Source organism: Musca domestica, unplaced genomic scaffold, assembly GCF_030504385.1.
Source record: "Musca domestica strain aabys unplaced genomic scaffold, Musca_domestica.polishedcontigs.V.1.1 42, whole genome shotgun sequence".
NCBI lineage: Eukaryota > Metazoa > Arthropoda > Insecta > Diptera > Muscidae > Musca > Musca domestica.
Window position 1 is genome coordinate 5,594,017 of NW_026712329.1, and position 18,654 is coordinate 5,612,670.

The window sequence follows — 18,654 nt, forward strand, 5'->3', positions numbered from 1 at the left end:
GAATTTCTCTTGATAAATTAAATTTGTTGCGTGAAGACACAAATAAATGTCTCATAAACAATTGAAAAATATTATATACTGATTTTTAGTGTGTACCCCACTTGCTGAAAGTCGACAAACAAGAAGGCACAGTCGGCTTCGGTTTTTTTAATTTATGCTTTACACCTCATTCTTAGTCAGACGGATTTCATTTTGTTGCCCACTTTTATTTACCATTCTTTTTTGTATTCATATTCATATCGTTTGGATATAGTTTCTATTTCGGCCGAACTTCTTGCATTTCGCTAAAAAATTCACAACAAAGGACGGCACAAAGCAAAGATTTTCTTTTGCAAACCATAATCATCTAATAGACTGGCAATTTAGTGTAAAGATTTAGAAGGAGTCACGTAGCGAGATGGAATTTCTTTTGTAAGTATGCAATTGAATGCATCTCCTTATTCAGTGAATAGAATCATTGTTTTGTTTTATGGTCTCTGTCTGCCTGCGTTTTTAGTAGTCATAGTTTCGAGATTTTTCCATTTGGAAAGTGAGTGGTGAGTGCAACGACCTATCATCATGAAGTCTGCGCTGATTTTAGAGATAGTCTTTGTTGAGCTATACCGGTGCAGGATTGAGCAATTTTGGGGGGTTTGAGTCATCCTGTCGTGAGTGACAATCCATTTGAGACAAACTGACGATAAGAGTTTTCAAAATGAGTGGATAGGCATTGAGTGATGTTGAATTGTCTATGGGCAATACTTGTCAGAAAAGACAATTTAAATAATTTTTGTTTAAAGAAGTCCAATACATAAGTAAATTGGGAGTATCTTAAGTATGCAAAAACTCCCCGCTTTTGAAACCTTTTCTAAGCGTAGCCAGACGGTTGGGAAAAATGTGGGGATGGATTAACATACTCAAGCCAATATGGCTACAAGATCACACCTGATCTGTTTATTATTTGTGTCTGTTTTGTTTGATAATATTTCACTCAGATGTGGTATTGAAAATGGGCTATATGGGTCCCTGTTTTGGTATAGCCCTCATATAACTGTGCTGACAGATTGAAGGTTTTTTGTATGTTCCCATTATTTAAGAAACATCCTTGCATATCCCCATCCCCATATAACTGTATTTCAAGATATTCTGTATTTTGATGATTTGTGTCACACTTTTTAATGCAATTGTTTCAAATTTGATATTTGAAGTTCCTAGTGGGTACTACAGCCTATGAGGGAAAATTGTTCATGCAGATCCTCGTCTTCGTATAGCCCCAATATCGGTATTTTGATACGTTGCCCAAAAGTCGGCCCTTCTGTTGGGTTCCAACTGCCGGTATTGAAAGTTTAAAACGCAGTGAACTAAACTCCTCAAATTGCGCGAAGGGGGACGTACCTATCTTTGTATAAGTGCTTACGCCAATTAAGTATATTCTTACTATATAAAACCAATATGTTAGGTTAAAGCACGCGCTTTGCTCGGAAAGAAAAAAGTTACTTAAAAAATAGTTTCTTATCCACGAGTATATTACTTTAATCGTTGCCTGTTTCTCACACCGAATAGAGTTGGACAGTGGCAAAGCAGATGTTCGGGCGTATTCGGTATCGTCGCCTCTACTTAAAAGTTATGGACCTAATATGACATTGACCTGTGAATTTTTCTTCGAGACATTACATCACCTTTCATTTAGCTATGTTCGTATATCAATTGGTCGTCGTCGACCTCAATACCGAATGTCTCGTATCCATGTCTTGTCAATTCTTTCGATCGTTACCAACGCCAACGAAAACCGGGTACATTAGAGCATCAGCCGGTTTAACAATTAAAAAGAATTAAAGTATCTAAGCTAAAGTACAGTAAAACTAAACAATACAAATCCTAAATCACAGAGACTAAATCTGGCAACTATTTTACAAACTAAGAACGTAGTATAGAGATTTTTATGACATGCAAGGGTTCACACAAAGAAATCGTGTTATATAACTTATTATAATCAGCACATAAACTCCAGAGAGGATTATTTAATTCATAGTTCGATTTTGCTAATGTTAGTTTAAATGGTATGTAATTACGTATATTTCGCGAGGTGACATTGAATTTAATTTCACCAGTTAAAAACTCAGAATCAATTTGACCACGCAAAAATTTGATGATAAAAATACAACTAAGCATTAATCGATTTTTCTCTAGTGTAGGAAGATCGATAAGTTTAAGCCGGTTCTCATTTGCTGCTTTCTTACCTGAAACGTTACAATGACCTGAAAGCCAACAGGGCTTGATGGACGACCAAACTTTTCTCAATATATTCCTACACTGTAAAACTTACATAGACTTAATGGTAAACGGATTTAGTGCTTTCTGTCCGTCTGACTATTGACGTATATATTAACCGGACCGTTGAGTTCACTGTTTTCGTTCGCCAACAGACCTATGCACTTTTTGATAGCAAAGATTGGTGGAAATAGTATGGACAATTGACTAATTGATTGTATGCGCTTTTGAAACCCAACCTTACCCATATCTATTCTCGTGCTCCCTAATATTCCTCTTCCAGTTTATTTTTTTTTTTATTTTTTTTTTTTTTTTTTTTTTTTTTTTTATTTCATCCATTTCTGTAATACAAAGCCTATAAGACCATATACAAGTATTACTAGTTACAAAATTAAACCTGAGCTTATAGTAATAATACAACTCTTTTATTTTACTAAAATACATAATTTTTACTTGGCTCCCCAGCCATCTATTATTAAGAAAAGAAAAATATATAAATGTCCTAGACAACAACAACTCTAGATTAGTCCATCATTTTAATTCATTGCCAAATGAATTCGCAATTTCCTTTTAAATACATTATTAGTATGCGAGAATATTCTAAGTTCATGTGGAAGCACATTCCAAACGCGTGCAATCCGAACTACAAAGGATCGCGCATAAATATTCCTACATATCCTAGGTATAATCAATTGAGGGTTTCTGGTTGAATGTGAAAAGGAAAAAAGTCTTGCTAATGATGCAGGCTCACCATTTTTAACTACATTATAAAATCCTACCAGGATACGATAAGATATGAAATTGTTAAAGGAACAACCCAGAAAACACTTAACATAATCAGAAATATGACTTCTTAAAGGAATCTTATAGACAAAGCGTACAATTGCATTTACAATTTTCCGCAACCGAGAGAGATGTCCACCAATGCAACCTGACACAATCTCAATACCATATAAAAAGGTAGACATAAGCAATGCATGAGCTACCTGTTTCTTAACATGAAGAGGCATATACAAATTTGATGCGTATATTCTTCTTAATAAAAAACAAATTTTGCCAGATAAAATATCAATGTGATTACTAAACGATAGTTCATTATCAATAGTAACACCCAGAACTTTATGGTGTTCAACAAAACCAATAATATTATTGCCTAAAACAATGTTTAAGTTCGATGATGCATTTTTGGACATGCCAAACAACAGTGCTTTGGACTTAGATGAGTTAACTGTTAGATGATTCGCTGATGCCCAACTTGAAAATTGATTTAGGCACATGTTGATAGTATTTTCTAACAAAGATAAATTATCTCCTCGACCAGTAAATAATAAGAATATATCATCGGCAAACTGAAATGTTGTGCAACATTCCACGTCAATGCAAGCACGTAAGTCATTTACGTAAAGGATAAATAATAGCGGGCCCAATACGGAACCCTGCGGTACACCACTGTAAAGGGAAAGCAAATTTGATTTAAAGTTATTTACAGAAACAAACTGAGTCCTATCCTTAAGGTATGAGAGTATCAGCTTACATGCAGTCAATGAAAAATTAAAAGTGTGTCTTAACTTGTTAATCAAGAGTGAAAAATTTATTGAATTGAAAGCTTTTGAAATATCAAGAGATATCAAAACATTAACTTTGCCTTCGTTAAGATTCAAACGGATTAAATCTGTGGCTCTCAATAGTAAATGTGTAGTACTGTGACCCCGTCTGAAGGCATATTGTGTATCACAAATTAAACTGCTTGTATGTTCTAATATTTGGTTCTTTAAAATAACTTCTATTATTTTCGAAATGGCTGGAAGTATTGAAATTGGGCGGAGGTCTTCCGGACCCTGAAAATTTTTAGATTTTGGAATGGGCACAACACGCGCAGTTTTCCAATCTTGTGGAAATGAAGAACTAGTTAAAATGTAGTTCACTAAATGTAGAACAAAGTCAGAAATATATGGAAAAACCAATTTAATAAAGTATATTGGAATTTCATCTACACCAACCGACTTGCATTTGATCTTGCTCAAGACTTCATGGACCTCAATTTCCGAAACACAGCGAAAGGAAAAGGACGAATCTGTGTCAGTAAACTGAGAGAAGTCAACTTCATTATCCTGCACAGAATTATTTAGAGCAAAAAAATTATTAATGTCATTGACATTAATGTCAATTGCAGTATTATCGGATTCTACACATCCATAGTTTTTCAATATTTTCCATATTCCAGCAGAATTCGCATTACCTAAGAGTTTAGAAAAAAATTTCCTTTTGGCCCTGCGCATTACGGTCCTAGCCCTATTCCGATATCTGCGGTAAGTGGACCAATTTTCTTGACATCTGTTATGTTGGAAGGCCGAAAAAGCTAAGTCCCTAGCCGATCTAGCAAAATCTACATCCATTGCTTCAAGCCAGCGGTCTGAATTAGCATTAATTTCCTTTCGCACAACCGGAACACAAGAAAAAAGATCTGCAAGCAGATTTGTTAGAAATTCACATTTCATGTTTACATGTACTGAACAAAAAAAAGCATAGCTATCAAACTCACTCAAGAGAGTAAACAAATGATCCCAATCGATTATATTATAATTTCGAAAAACTATGAATTTGGACGGATAATAAACATTGAAAATAAGGCATGCAAAGATGAGGGCATGATCAGAAACAGACGGACATTGAACTTGACCAGAAAAATGTTTGAAAGAAGCATCACTTACTAACATAAAATCTATAAGCGATGTCGACCTTCTGCCTAAATCAAAATGCGATGGCTTTGAGTTATGAATTATCGACATATTGTATCTGGCACAAAACGAGCGACAAATGTTTGCTTTGGAAACATCAAATAAGTTAATGTTGAAATCACCTAAAACGACTATATTTGAATATTTGGAAAATATTTCTCTATGATTGACTTCAAAATTGTGTAAACAACCCGTAGACAAGTAAACAACACCAAACAAGACTTTAACATGCCCAAACACCAATTCAATAAATAATGATTCACATCCAGCCAATGAGATTTGAAAAACAGTTTTAAACTGTAGTCCATTTTGCACAAATATCGCAACACCTCCTCCTCTGCCAGAGAATTGCCGATCATTACGACATATTCTATATCCAGGGATGGAAATTGCATTATTACAAACTTCAGGAGTAAGCCAAGTCTCTGATACAGCAAATAAGTGCAATGCGCTATCTACAATTATATGCCTTAACTCCTCAATCTTCAGCTGGGCCTTTATACTACGGCAATTTAAATGACCAAGTTTAAAATGTTGGTTACTAGAGCAGAGGGCAGATTTAATATAAGAGTTATTGTTAACCACCGGACCAAGGTTGTCGTTAAGAGACATCATAAACTGGCAAATAATTAGAGGAGGGGAACCAAGAAAAAATGTATGATAAAATAAATTTATAATATAAAAACATACTCTATATCTCTATTTTATAACTTCAAACAGCTGATCCTAATATAAATTTAAATTTTATAATTACAATACCAAAAAAAGGAAATTTGTAGATTTAAGATGGTGATAACTCAGCGTCCTTCAATAGCATGTTGCATTTTTCGAGGTCAGCAACAATATCAGTTCCATTTGAAAAATTTAATTTAGCCATTAGTGTATTCGAGTTAAGAATTCTATACTTGACAATAATATTGAGCCTTCGCAGTTTTCTACATAAAGAATTCAGATGCGCAGCGCCTGGCGAGAAATGCTCATTCAAGTATACTCGGTTTGACAAGTCATTACCGGCTCCAACCAATAGGTCACTGGCTTTAATGTTTCTTGTTTTGAAATACTCCCTCATTATAGAGTCACGAAGAGACACGTTATTAAATTTAATCAATATTTGCGTCTTCTTCCTTATGTATGAAACTTGATTAATATCTGCACTAGATAGAGACAAATTAAAAAACTTGCCCAGCGCCAGAATTGGTGCCATCAAATCTGGTAAGCCAGATGGCAGTCCACCAACTAGAATGTCCGCCCGATTTAGCCTGCAGTGCAGTTTATTAAGCTCTGCCTCCATCTCAGACATTTTTGAAGAAGTAGTAGCTTCCACAGTTTTGATTTTCTCGTTGCAGTTACTAATTTCAGTTTTAAGTTCTGAAAAGCATGAACACATTTCCGTCTTTATATCGTTCAATGCTGATTTAATTGAGTTTTGTTCTGCTTGATTGTTCGAAATGAAGCCATCAAACTTGGTATTAAGACTGCGGATCTCGTCAGCTATTCCGCTACTGCTGTTGGATTGAAGATTTGCGTCACATTTGGAACAAATATAATTGTTGAATTTTATTGCTCGCAATGCAGCCAATTCCTTAGTACCAACGTTGGCACAATGAGAATGTAGCCAGTTGGAGCACAGGCGACACATAATGCTTCCTTGAGTCTTGGTAATAGAATCGCAACAAATACCACACTTTTCTGACTTCGACATCTTTGAAATAATCAGGCAATCCAAACAACAACAACCACAGCAAAGGAACAGCACGCAAAGCAGAATAAAAAACAGCGACAACAGTTATAAAACCAATAAGAAGCAAACAGTGATGATTCAGCAATAATCCACCTTGATAGGACAATGTTTAGCTCGAATTATTGGGAAATCCAACTGAGTTCCTTGCAATTCTTCACAACCTCGAAGTAAATTTTAAAATTGAGCTGCAAACAGTAAGGTATGGCGGCAATTATAAATAGAATCCAAAAAATTTAGCGATTGATCAGCTGCAGTGAAATAAACACGACTACTCAGGCATAGCGTTGCCAGATTATGTTATTAGTGGATGTTATGAAATTTACAGAGTTGTCTATCTCTAAGGCCGTGCTCTAGGGCATGTCACGCATATGACCTAGTCTCTAGATAACATATTCTTTAAATTTATCCCAATGTAATTATCTTGGGTTCCTGCATGAGAAGATACCTTCTTAGACGACCAACAGGTCATTTCTCTGTTATAGTGAGACAATATCAGATTTTTATTTTTAATATAATAATGTGTTCATTAACAATATCATGGAATAAATAAAAACAAGGCATAACTCAATAAAATGTTAGTCATTATTACAAAATTTTATTATTAGAACATGTTTCTGATGATTGTGGTCTTTGTAGTATGTAGTCATATTGAATTCATACATTTTCATATATACGAACATACCAAATTGACTTGAGAATAATATTTTAATAAGCTTACAAACATAAGCCTAAAGCTTGAGAAAATCTTGAGAATGTATTGAGAAATGTTTGTTTAACAATTATAGAATAATCGAAAAGGAACCCTTATTCATAAGCTTATTCTTGTAATTGCAGAATAAGCTTACGAAAGTAATATTTTATAAAGCTTATTTTTTCAATGGTAAAAAATATTTATTTATTCATTTTTTAATTATTTTACACATTTCATTCATTAATTGCCATCCCAGCTGTCACTGCATCATGTTGCCTTGATACCTAGATGCTTTCTTTCCCCTTATTTGAGCTTCTGTATCTCCTCCACTTATTCTTCACTTCTGTTGAATTCCTGCAACTTTTTGACGCCTCCATTCTGAAATGAGATTGAAATAATTTATACTACAGATTCCCAGATTTATTATTCATCATTACCTTAGAGTTTCGTCCGGAAATGGGTCCTAAATTCGCGTGATTTTGATTTTAACCAAAGAAAATAATTTTTTGTTGACAATTTTCACAAAAAAAAATCAAAACAAATTTGTCAACAAAGGACAGATTTGAGAAAAGTTTGTGCAAAAAAGTGTTTCTCAAGCATTGTTGAAAAATTCTTATGATAAACTATTTTCATAATATTATTCTCAAGCTGTATTGTATTTTTGGTATGTTGGGGTCCCAACATACCAAAAATACAATACAGCTTGAGAACAATATTATAAAAATATAATTTTTCAACAATGCTTGAGAAACACTTATGTTCCACAAACATTTCTCAAGTCTGTCCCTTGTTGACAAATTAGTTTTGATTTTTTGTGAAAATTGTCAGCAAGAAATTATTTTCTTTGGCAAAAAACAAAATCACGCGAATTTAGGACCCATTTGTGGACCGAACCCTTAAGGTATGGATGAATAATAAATCCGGGAATCTTTCACATAAATTATTCCAATCCCATTTCAGATTGGAAGCATCAAAAAAGTTGCAGGAATTCAATAAATGTGTAGTCTTAGTGGAAGAGATGCAGAAGTTCAAATAAGGGAGAAGAAAGCGTCAGGGTATCAAGGCCACATGCGGCAGTGACTACTGGGATGTCCATCAAGAAAAAACGTTAAAAATGATTAAAAACTAAAAAAAAAATAATATTTTATACTATTACAAAAATAAGCTTATTATAATATTATTTTTGTAAGCTTATTCTACAATTTCAAGTATAAGCTTATAAATAAGGGTTCCGTTTCGATTATTCTATACTTGTTATACAAACATTTTTCAATGTTTTCTCAAGATTTTCTCAAGCTTAAGGCTTATGTTCATAAGCTTATTGAAATATTATTCTCAAGCCATTTTGGTATGTTGGGGTAGTTTTGATTAAATATGTATTTGAAATAATCGGGCAAACTTAAATTGACGTCTGGAAATGTAATAAGAATATTAAGGGTTTGTTATTAATAATAAGTTTTATTAAACCTAGGCCCCAAATATTTAAAATTTATATTTGAACATTTCTCTATACGCTCACCATGATTTAAATCAATCGCTAATGTAAATATATTTTCTGGTTACAGCGGTTCCAGATCAAGTAAAACATTCAAACCCAAAAAGAATATACCAGAAGGTACACATCAATATGATCTCATGAAACATGCAGCAGCCACACTGGGTTCAGGCAATTTACGGAATGCTGTAGCCCTGCCAGATGGGGAAGATTTAAATGAATGGGTGGCGGTAAATAGTGAGTATTTTACTTGAAATTAATGTGCTATGTGAAGTTAATTTCAATGTTCTCTTCTTTACAGCTGTGGATTTCTTCAATCAAATCAATATGTTATACGGCACGATAACAGAATTTTGCACTGAAGAAAGTTGTGGCATTATGTCAGCTGGTCCAAAATATGAATATCATTGGGCCGATGGCTATACTGTTAAAAAGCCCATAAAGTGTAGTGCCCCCAAATATATTGACTATCTCATGACATGGGTGCAGGATCAATTGGACGATGAAACATTATTTCCCTCCAAAATTGGTATACCGTTTCCAAAGAATTTCCTAAGCAATGCAAAAACCATATTGAAACGACTATTCCGTGTCTATGCCCACATTTATCATCAACATTTCTCGGAAGTGGTAACCCTGGGAGAAGAGGCGCATTTGAATACATCATTTAAACATTTTATATTCTTTGTACAAGAATTCAATTTAATTGACCGCCGAGAATTAGCACCTCTTCAAGAACTCATCGATAAGCTGACAGCCAAAGATGAACGGCAGATATAGGATTCATTGCAGTTGGGATCTGCAACATCCCATGGTATGGAGTTTTGAGTTTGAAAAAATATAATACACAAAACCTGCTTCTCTCTATCTCTTAATTTATGTATTCTTTTATATATAAATTTTTTGTTCTCATAAATAGTTTCGTATTATAATTTGCTCAACAAATGATTATGTTTAAGTATTTGTATACTATTTTTAATATACAGAAAAAGGATGCCACCGACGAAACACACAAACCAGTATCCCATATTTCTTTTGTACAGAACACGAAATTTTAAGACCAATCAAATTGATTTTCACTGGAAACGTAATACAATTTTTTTAAATTTCTTCATTATTTCAATCATACACACAAAATATTCCTAAGTCAATAACTACTCAATACTATCATTGGACAAATTATTTGTATTATGCCTTGTTTTTTTTTAAATAATACTTAAAGTACACTGAATAAACTATTAGTTTTAATTATTTAGTTATATATTTTTGTTTTGTTTTCCTTTTTTAATTTGATTTAAATGTTTATCTTTCTTCATTCATAATATTATGAGTAAATATCTTACACTCACAAGAAAGTAAGCTATGGAAAAATGCCATTCAAAATACTGACTAAAATCCGAAAATCTACATATCTGTGCATTTTTCAAATCCCTCGAAGGGTTTTTGATTCATAGAAGAGCTCATGTTGCATTTTATGCGTAGAAAACTAAAAAAAGAAGATACAAAGACAAAAAAACTGTAAAGATTGGACAAAGTGTATATGGCCTATTTATGTCTCCACCCGACAAAAGAGGACCGACGACATGCAAAGAATGCATTGGAAAAATTACAGAAATATCGCCGAAAATGGCGGAAAACCGGAAATGAACGTCAGATATGATAGACATTGTCTCAACAATCTATTTCCTTTTACATTGAACCGACTAAAATCAGAGAAAACCGTGTAAAAGTGTCAGCTCTGTTAAAATATAACATAATTATGTCGCGATATGGTGACAAAACATATTTTTCTACCACTAACGTTATCTACTGAATCAAAGCAACAATGAAATGCCCCATCTCATATATATTTTAAGAAGATATAGTATACATAAAATTCATATAGGCGGCCTTCAAAACAATGCAGACCTTCACGATTCCTTCTATACTTGGGAAATATAAATGGAGGACTTTCGGTAGGTCTTCTATACAAAGATTTGTACAGGAATAACTTGTATACATGAAAGACTTATAGATTTTTCGAAGTTATTGTGGAATGCATTTTACAACATGGCGTACAACAGTATTTTCATCCTTTGTTGAAATAATTTTGTGGAAGAATTCAAAAGGAAAGTATATACTCTGTCCCAACTGTGCAATTTTGTTATTTTTGAAAACATAAAGGAAAAATTGGTTTTGGTAGTATTTTTTTTTTTTGGATTCTTGCAGTCATTGTGCAATAAGGAGGTAGAACAGCTTTGTAAAACTATAGAAATACCCGCTTCCTGTCGAATTATTCAATGTTATATGCAACAAGTTCTTTTAATTTATTAGACATTTTTCCTCTCTCTCTCTCTCTTTCAAAAATATTCAAGCTGTCGAATCTTTCAATTCCAAGGCAAAAAAAGGGTAAATATACTTAATACGCCCCCGCATTGAACGTTTCTTCCAATCATTAATTTTAAAAATATATTTTTTTTTATTTTTCAAATCAATGAATACATTCACAAAATTGGCAGAAGTCGAATTCTTTTCATTAAATTCTTAGAAATTCTTTTCATTAATATTAATAATTGCTTAGAGCAATTGGTGCACGTATATTTCCTCGAATACATTAGCGAACATATATCGCAAAAAGCTGGATTGTAGAGGGATTTTACTGAACTCTTTGCAGTATTTGTACATAAGAGATAAAATTCTAAGTACAAGTTCCCATGGTACAATCAAAACAAGGTAGGCTAACATTGAAAAATTGCAAGTATAGAGTTCTACCTGTTTGGCTTGTAATGTCAGATTTACTATCAAAACAAAAAGAAAATTAAACAACTTGTTGCATCAATTTTAAATAAATAATTGAAAATCGCGAAAACTGAATGATAGGTCCAAATATCTTTTCAAAATCATGTTCTATATGGCCCACATATCAATTACTGTAGATTTTGTCGATGCATACGTTGCAATAAGCATTTTGAAAACAACCAAATTTGAATATTTTCTAAACAATTTTTTTATTATTGAAAAGTATACACACACATAAACAATTAAAGTGGACATATTAAGTCAAGAAAAAAAATTACAATTATATGGTAGCATAGCCTTATCTTGGTTTTATTGTACCATGCAAGTTCCTATGTATTTTTTACTGGGAAAGTAGCCGTACACACCTAATAGCGTGTGAAATGAATTGCATCACAAGCTCATTGCCACTAGTATTCTCGTACGAAATTTAACAACAAGGAATAATTAGTAATGACAATCAATTGCCCTGATTAATTCCATGTTTTTATTTCTGTTTTGTTTTTTATTCTGTTTATTCTGTTTTTCATTTTAACAATATAAAATATAGGGACGTCAGTCCACAAAAAGGTGGGTAACAGCGCATTTATATTATTGATGATTAGTCCACAGAAAATTATGTATCAAAAACGCTAATATGGAGACAATTGATGTTGGAAAATAAGAGTTTATTCAAACCGGTAATTCAATTGGTGACAAATAAAATGTTAATTATTTGTATACCCTCCACCTTGAAAAGGAGGGTATATTAACTTTGTCATTCCGTTTGTAACATCCCTAAATATTCATCGTAGACGATATATATTCTTAATCAGCATAAAATTCTAAGTCGATTTAACTATGTCTGTCTGTTGAAATTACGATACACCCCACACTATTTCACGTAGAGCGTCACAACGTTTAGCAGAACAATTTGTATTGTATCTAGGATGGTTGGTATTGAAAATAAGATATGTCGCTCCACGTTTTGGCCTAGCCCCCATAAAACGGTACCTTTCGATATTCGATAATTTTTTATTTTTGCCACATTTTTCCACGGATTTGTCTAAAAATTGGTATTTGTAGGTCATAATGGGTTCTACCTCGTGTGGCAAAACATTGTATGTATAGGTTCACGTTTTGGTATAGCCACCTTATAACGGTACCTCCCGATATACCGTATTTCGATGATTTTTGCAACATTTTTACATGGATTTGTCTAAAAATTGATAATTGTAAGGTACAATGGATTTTAGCTCGTGTGGCGAAACATTGTATGTATAGGTCCACGTTTTGGTATAGCCCCCATAAAACGGCTTTATGCAAAAGGTATTACTGGAGTATGAAGTTTTAAGTAAAACACGCTTGAATTCAGATATTTTATGTAAAAAGGTTTCGGCCGAACTTAATGTTTTTTACTTGTTTGTTATTGTTCCAATGTAAAATGTAAAAAATGCCTTGGCGTGAGATCTATTTTTTGTATGGTAAATCTGGTTTAATAAATCCGTATTAAGCAATAAATCCTGATAATGTGAGTCAATCCGGATAAAATTTTGCACATAAACGCGGTTTTATGGTGTATACAAATCTAAGTTTTAAGATGGAAACTCGATTTTACATTAAAAAATTGAGAACAAGTGTTAAATAGACAATAAAAAAGTTGTTGCCTTTACTGTGAGAAATTTTATATTAACAAGAATCTAGCATCAGTCATGACTTTTTTTCAAATTTAGTCGACCTACTCCACTTTATATTTTTATTTCGTAAAATAATTCTTTCTTTCTCAAAGCTTTCTCCAGTTGCGATCCCTACAAAATAATAATAATAATAAATAAATAAATAAAATAAAGCTGGAAGCACAAAGTACGGTTTCCGATCTACGACCCACTCTACCGTATATTACTGTATCATGGGCAACTAGCTTTTTGATTATTTTTATTCCGTAAAACAATTCTTTCTCTCTCAACGCATTCTCCAGCTGCAATCCCTAGACAAAAAATAAAGCTGAAAGCAAAAAGTATGGCTTTCCGATTGTGATTTAATCAAATGATAAGTAGGTGCTATAGGATTAAAATTGCATAATCGAATGCAATTGCCTTTTCATTTACAGCGGTTTACAGCGAAGGGAAGAAAATAGACCAAAGAACATTGACCAACAACGTTGATTTAGAAAAACTATGTAAACATTTGCAAAACGCCTTGTTTTGTTCTATTGATTGTTGATATGCACAACAAGACTTTCCACTAAAAGGAGACAATGTTTCGAAAACCACTAATGCCATTTGATGTGGTTTGGTTTAGTACATTGATTATTTAACAACCCTAAATCTAATCTATTTAATCCCATTGTCGTTATTACGTTGCGATAAGCATGATAATGTGGTTCGATGGATTATTAGTTTGCATGCTCCCTAACTATAAACGAATTATATTCACGTGGAGACAGATTGCAACTATTGACAGGTGCTAATTCAAGTTATTAAGATTTGAAAAATTGTGAAACTATAATCGCAAGGCTATGACCGTTTTTCATTATTATTATCAGATATTTTTTCCGTTTTCAAACGCATTAATAAACTAAAAAAAACTCATGCAACAACATGAATTTCAAATAACTTTAAAGTTTTATTTTAATGTATTTAAGGCCTACAACAATAATTTTGAATTTTATAACAAACGGAATGTTAAGATTTTTAGACTTAATGAATTCTCTGATACAAATATTTCTGATAATCGTTCAATGACTCTTACTTATTATCAGCCTTATTTTTTAATGAAATTAGTCTTAGAATTAAAATTAGAATTTCAAATATAGAATGACTTTTCAAAACGAATAGAGCCAATAACATAATGACTTTATTCAACTTGGAACCATGGAGGGTTCCGTTTGATTTAAACATTTAAATTTTTAGTTACAAAACTGGTAAAAATGTAGATTCCTTTATGGTAAATAAAAAATATTGCAAGGCTATCGACAGATTAAATTTTTTATGAGGGCGCCGACTTGTAGTTATTGCATTGAAAAATAAATGCAGGACCAGAAACTTTTAATGCAATTCAGGCATAATTTTTACAAAACTTTATGCTTTATTATGTCGCTTTGCCATTCTTGAAATCAATATACGAGTGCTTTAAATTCGCAAATGAAGGCCGCGTGCGCAACTAGAGACAGGTTTGTAATCTTTACAATCACACTGTCTCAGAATCTCAAGGGCATAAGGATGCCAATATTTTCATCAACTGCTTTCAAAACATTGGGATAAAAATGATGCTTGCGGAAGTTCGAACTTCATGTGAGGTGCAAGATTCCATAGGAAACAATTATAAAATTTTGGCTTATTCCTCTTTTTTACATTTCACACAATATTCTTATTGTCAAATTGACAAAACACGAACTCGCTGAATTATTTTTATGTTCGGGGACAATATATATATTTTGCCCCAATAACATATTTTGAATATATATGTAGTTGAAGAGTAGTATTTTTGGGGAATTCGCCTTCTGGTCGACCTTATAATTGGGCCATGTTCAGGCGAATATATTTTTTTTGCCCCCAATAACACATTTTGAAAATATGTGTAGTTGAAGAGTTGTATTTTTGGGAAATTCGCCTTAGGTCGACCTGATAATTGGGCCATGATAATGACTTTATTCAACTTCCGTTTGATTTAAACATTTAAATTTTTAGTTACAAAACTGGTAAAAATGTAGATTCCTTTATGGTAAATAAAAAAATATTGCAAGGCTATCGACAGATTAAATTTTTTATGAGGGCGCCGACTTGTAGTTATTGCATTGAAAAATAAATGCAGGACAAGAAACTTTTAACATGTACATAAAATCGTCAAAATTACCGAATATGGGGGCCTATACGAAGACCTGGACATGCACAGACAATTTTTTGTCATAGGTTGTAGTATCCATTACGAACTTCAAATACCAAATTTGAAACGATTCCGTTGAATAATGTCGCTAAAATCATCAAAATACCGAATATAGGGAGGTACCGTTACATGGGGGCTGTACGAAGACGTGGACCCACACAGACAATTTTTTGTTTGGAAAAATAAACACGTGCGGAAAATTTTAGCTATCGATCTCAATTCGTTCGAAAGATAGCGTGATTACAACAGACAGACAGGGCTAAATCGACTTAGAATTTTACGCTGATCAGGAATATATATACTTTGTTGGGTCTGTCATGAGTATTTGTAGGTGTTACAAACGGAATGACAAAGTTATATACCCTCCAAAGTATGGTGGAGGGTATAAAAATAAACAAAACAGTTTTTAAATATAAAATAAACGACTGCGTTATCCACTTTTTACTTGAATAATTTTTGCTGATATTGCCATATTATCAATATAAAATATGGCAACCTGAATTATGTAAACTTTATGTTAAAAGTCAAAAGGAATTTTATTCGATCTTTCATATTTAAATGAATTTTATAATTATTTGTCCCACATCATTTTTATCTATCGGAAAGATGTAATAAACGGCCTATGTATTTGGTATATAAATCGCAGGAAGCATGGTACAATAAAAAAGCAAAGTAGAGTTCCCAGCTGATTACAATTTTTTCTAAGTGTGCCCGACTTCTGCCAATTTTGTGTATGTATTTGTTGTTTTTAAAAATAAAAACAAAACATTTTCAAAATCAATGATTGGTTGAAACTTAAATTGCGGTGCTCGCATCATTAATATTAACCAGATTTGCCATGGAATTGAAAGATTGAGCACTTAGGATTATATTTTTGAGAGTACGACATTCATCTTTCGCGCTATTTGACTCGTTTTAGAAATGAACAAAAAATACTAAATAAATGAAAACAACTTGTTGCCTCTAGTTTTGAATATTCTGACAGGAAGCGGACATAGCCTCATGGTTGTATTTTTGTAGTTTTACAAAGCTGTTCTACCTCATATGTTCTACAAACACATGTCATTATCTACATTTACCCACTCGTTGAATGCCTCTTTATGGGGACAATGACCTTAATAATCAATGCGCCTCCAGCGGATTGCGAGTGTTATCATAACAATAAATTTAACGTATGTTTTCAATAATCAACTGTATTGTGATTGGTCAATTATCGCGGTTAACCCGGATAAAATGGGGTACGTAATCGTACAAAAATATTCCCACCTACAAGTACTGCAGTATGGTACAATAAAAATGTTAGGTAAAGCTACCAGCTGGTTCCATTTTTCAGAGTGTGTCCACACTAGGAATATTTTTCCGTTTTGGCATGTAATTGATGATCAGCGTTACCAAAAATTCGACGTAGTGTATAGTTTAATTTCACAGATAGAGGGAAAACTTACAACAGTGCACTACGGACTTATTGTGTCAAATTGACAATTGAAGCATTATTTTTACATTTGAATTTTCAGTTTCATTGATTATTAATTCCATTTATAACTTTTATTAGAAAACAATTAAGTTTCTTCAAAAGCGGTATGTCCTTAAATGTCATATGTATTATGAAAAGTATTATATTCTTAACCGGTCGCCCTGCTTATTTTTTATCTGAATGTTTCAGTAATAAAAAAATAATATATTTTTTTTTAAATTTATTGATACAATTAAAATGCAGTTAAGTATATAAAGTAACATAAAAATCATAAAAGACAAACTCGATGGTTAGCAATATTATTAATCTTCTACCTTACAACCGATAAAATTTAACAACCACCCCGAACCAATAATGTAAAAAGCCAAGAATATATAATAACTAATGTTTTATTACGAAATTGATCGGAGTCCAATAATTATAAGACTTGATTTATAAAATATAGGTATATACAAAATAATATGCAAATACATTATAATAACTGCAAGAAGCAATTTATATTGTACATTTAATATACGAGTACTCGCTGTTCTTTAAACCGGTATATTTCAAAGACGCATTTATTTCAAGTAAGGAGTGGAATAAAATGAAATATTCATCGGTAAGATATCTATCTATAAGTCAGTACATATATGCATGTGAGAACAACAGTTATAATCGTAAATTGAATTTTATTCAAAAATATTGTAAATAGAACTAAGTTCTAAATAAAAATATATTATATTTACAAACAATTAAAAACAGATTTTTTGTAATAACCATTTTGATATCAATACAAATAAATTCAATACTAAGATATAAAAGTATTTACCTTTTGTTTGATTTATACGTGACTTAATACGTTTTTGCAAACTATGGCTCACCGCCGTCTTTCCGTCTGTGGCCATCACTTCAGCTGCCGAACGAATTGAAGTAGGTTTTTATTAACCTTTACTCAGATGTGTCTTTGGTTTGCAGGACTTTTGGTATAGCGAATATCGGGAGGTATCAATTTGAAACGATTCCGGTAAATAATGTTGCTGAACTTATCAAAATTCCGACTATCGTTAGGTACCGTGTTATGGGGACTATACGAAGACGTGGACCAGCACAGACAAATTTCTCTCTTAGGCTGTAGTACCCATTACGAACTTCAAATACGAAATTTGCCGCTAAAATCATGAAAATAGCGAATATCGGGAGGTACCGTTATATGGGGGATATACGAAAACGTGGACCGACATGGACCATTTAGGAACTTAACCTGCCAACTGGTAAACTATGCATGTATGTAAAATTTAAGCCTTCTATCTCAATTCGATCAAAAAAGAAAGCGTGATTACAACAGACAGACAGAAAGACAGACATCGCTAGATCGTCTTAGAATTTTACGCTGATCCAAAATATATATACTTTGTAGGGTCTATTATGAATATTTTGAAGAGTTACAAACAAAATGACAAAGCTAATATACTCTCCATAGAATGGTGCACGTTATAACAAGTAAAAAAGCATTAAGTTCGGCCGGGCCGAACTTTGAATACCCTCCACCATTTAGAACGAATTTGACAATTTTCGAAAAAGATAACATTCGCCAAAAATTCTGTTAACATTTTAAAAATACCAAATATAGCCGTTATATTAGGC

At 32.7% G+C, this 18,654-nt stretch overlaps 1 protein-coding gene and 1 long non-coding RNA gene across 2 annotated transcripts; both read left to right on the top strand.

The window, feature by feature from the left end:
- Positions 1-190: 190 nt before the first annotated feature.
- On the top strand, positions 191-10,174 carry LOC101891603 (MOB kinase activator-like 1). The gene is made up of 3 exons (XM_005187746.4): positions 191-411; positions 8,986-9,152; positions 9,217-10,174. The coding sequence occupies exons 1-3, from the start codon at positions 398-400 to the stop codon at positions 9,693-9,695; spliced, it is 660 nt and encodes a 219-aa protein (XP_005187803.1). The 5' UTR covers positions 191-397; the 3' UTR covers positions 9,696-10,174.
- LOC131804317 (uncharacterized) lies at positions 8,168-8,564 on the top strand. The gene is made up of 2 exons (XR_009343074.1): positions 8,168-8,321; positions 8,381-8,564. It is a non-coding gene; the product is annotated as an uncharacterized LOC131804317 (long non-coding RNA).
- Positions 10,175-18,654: the final 8,480 nt, after the last annotated feature.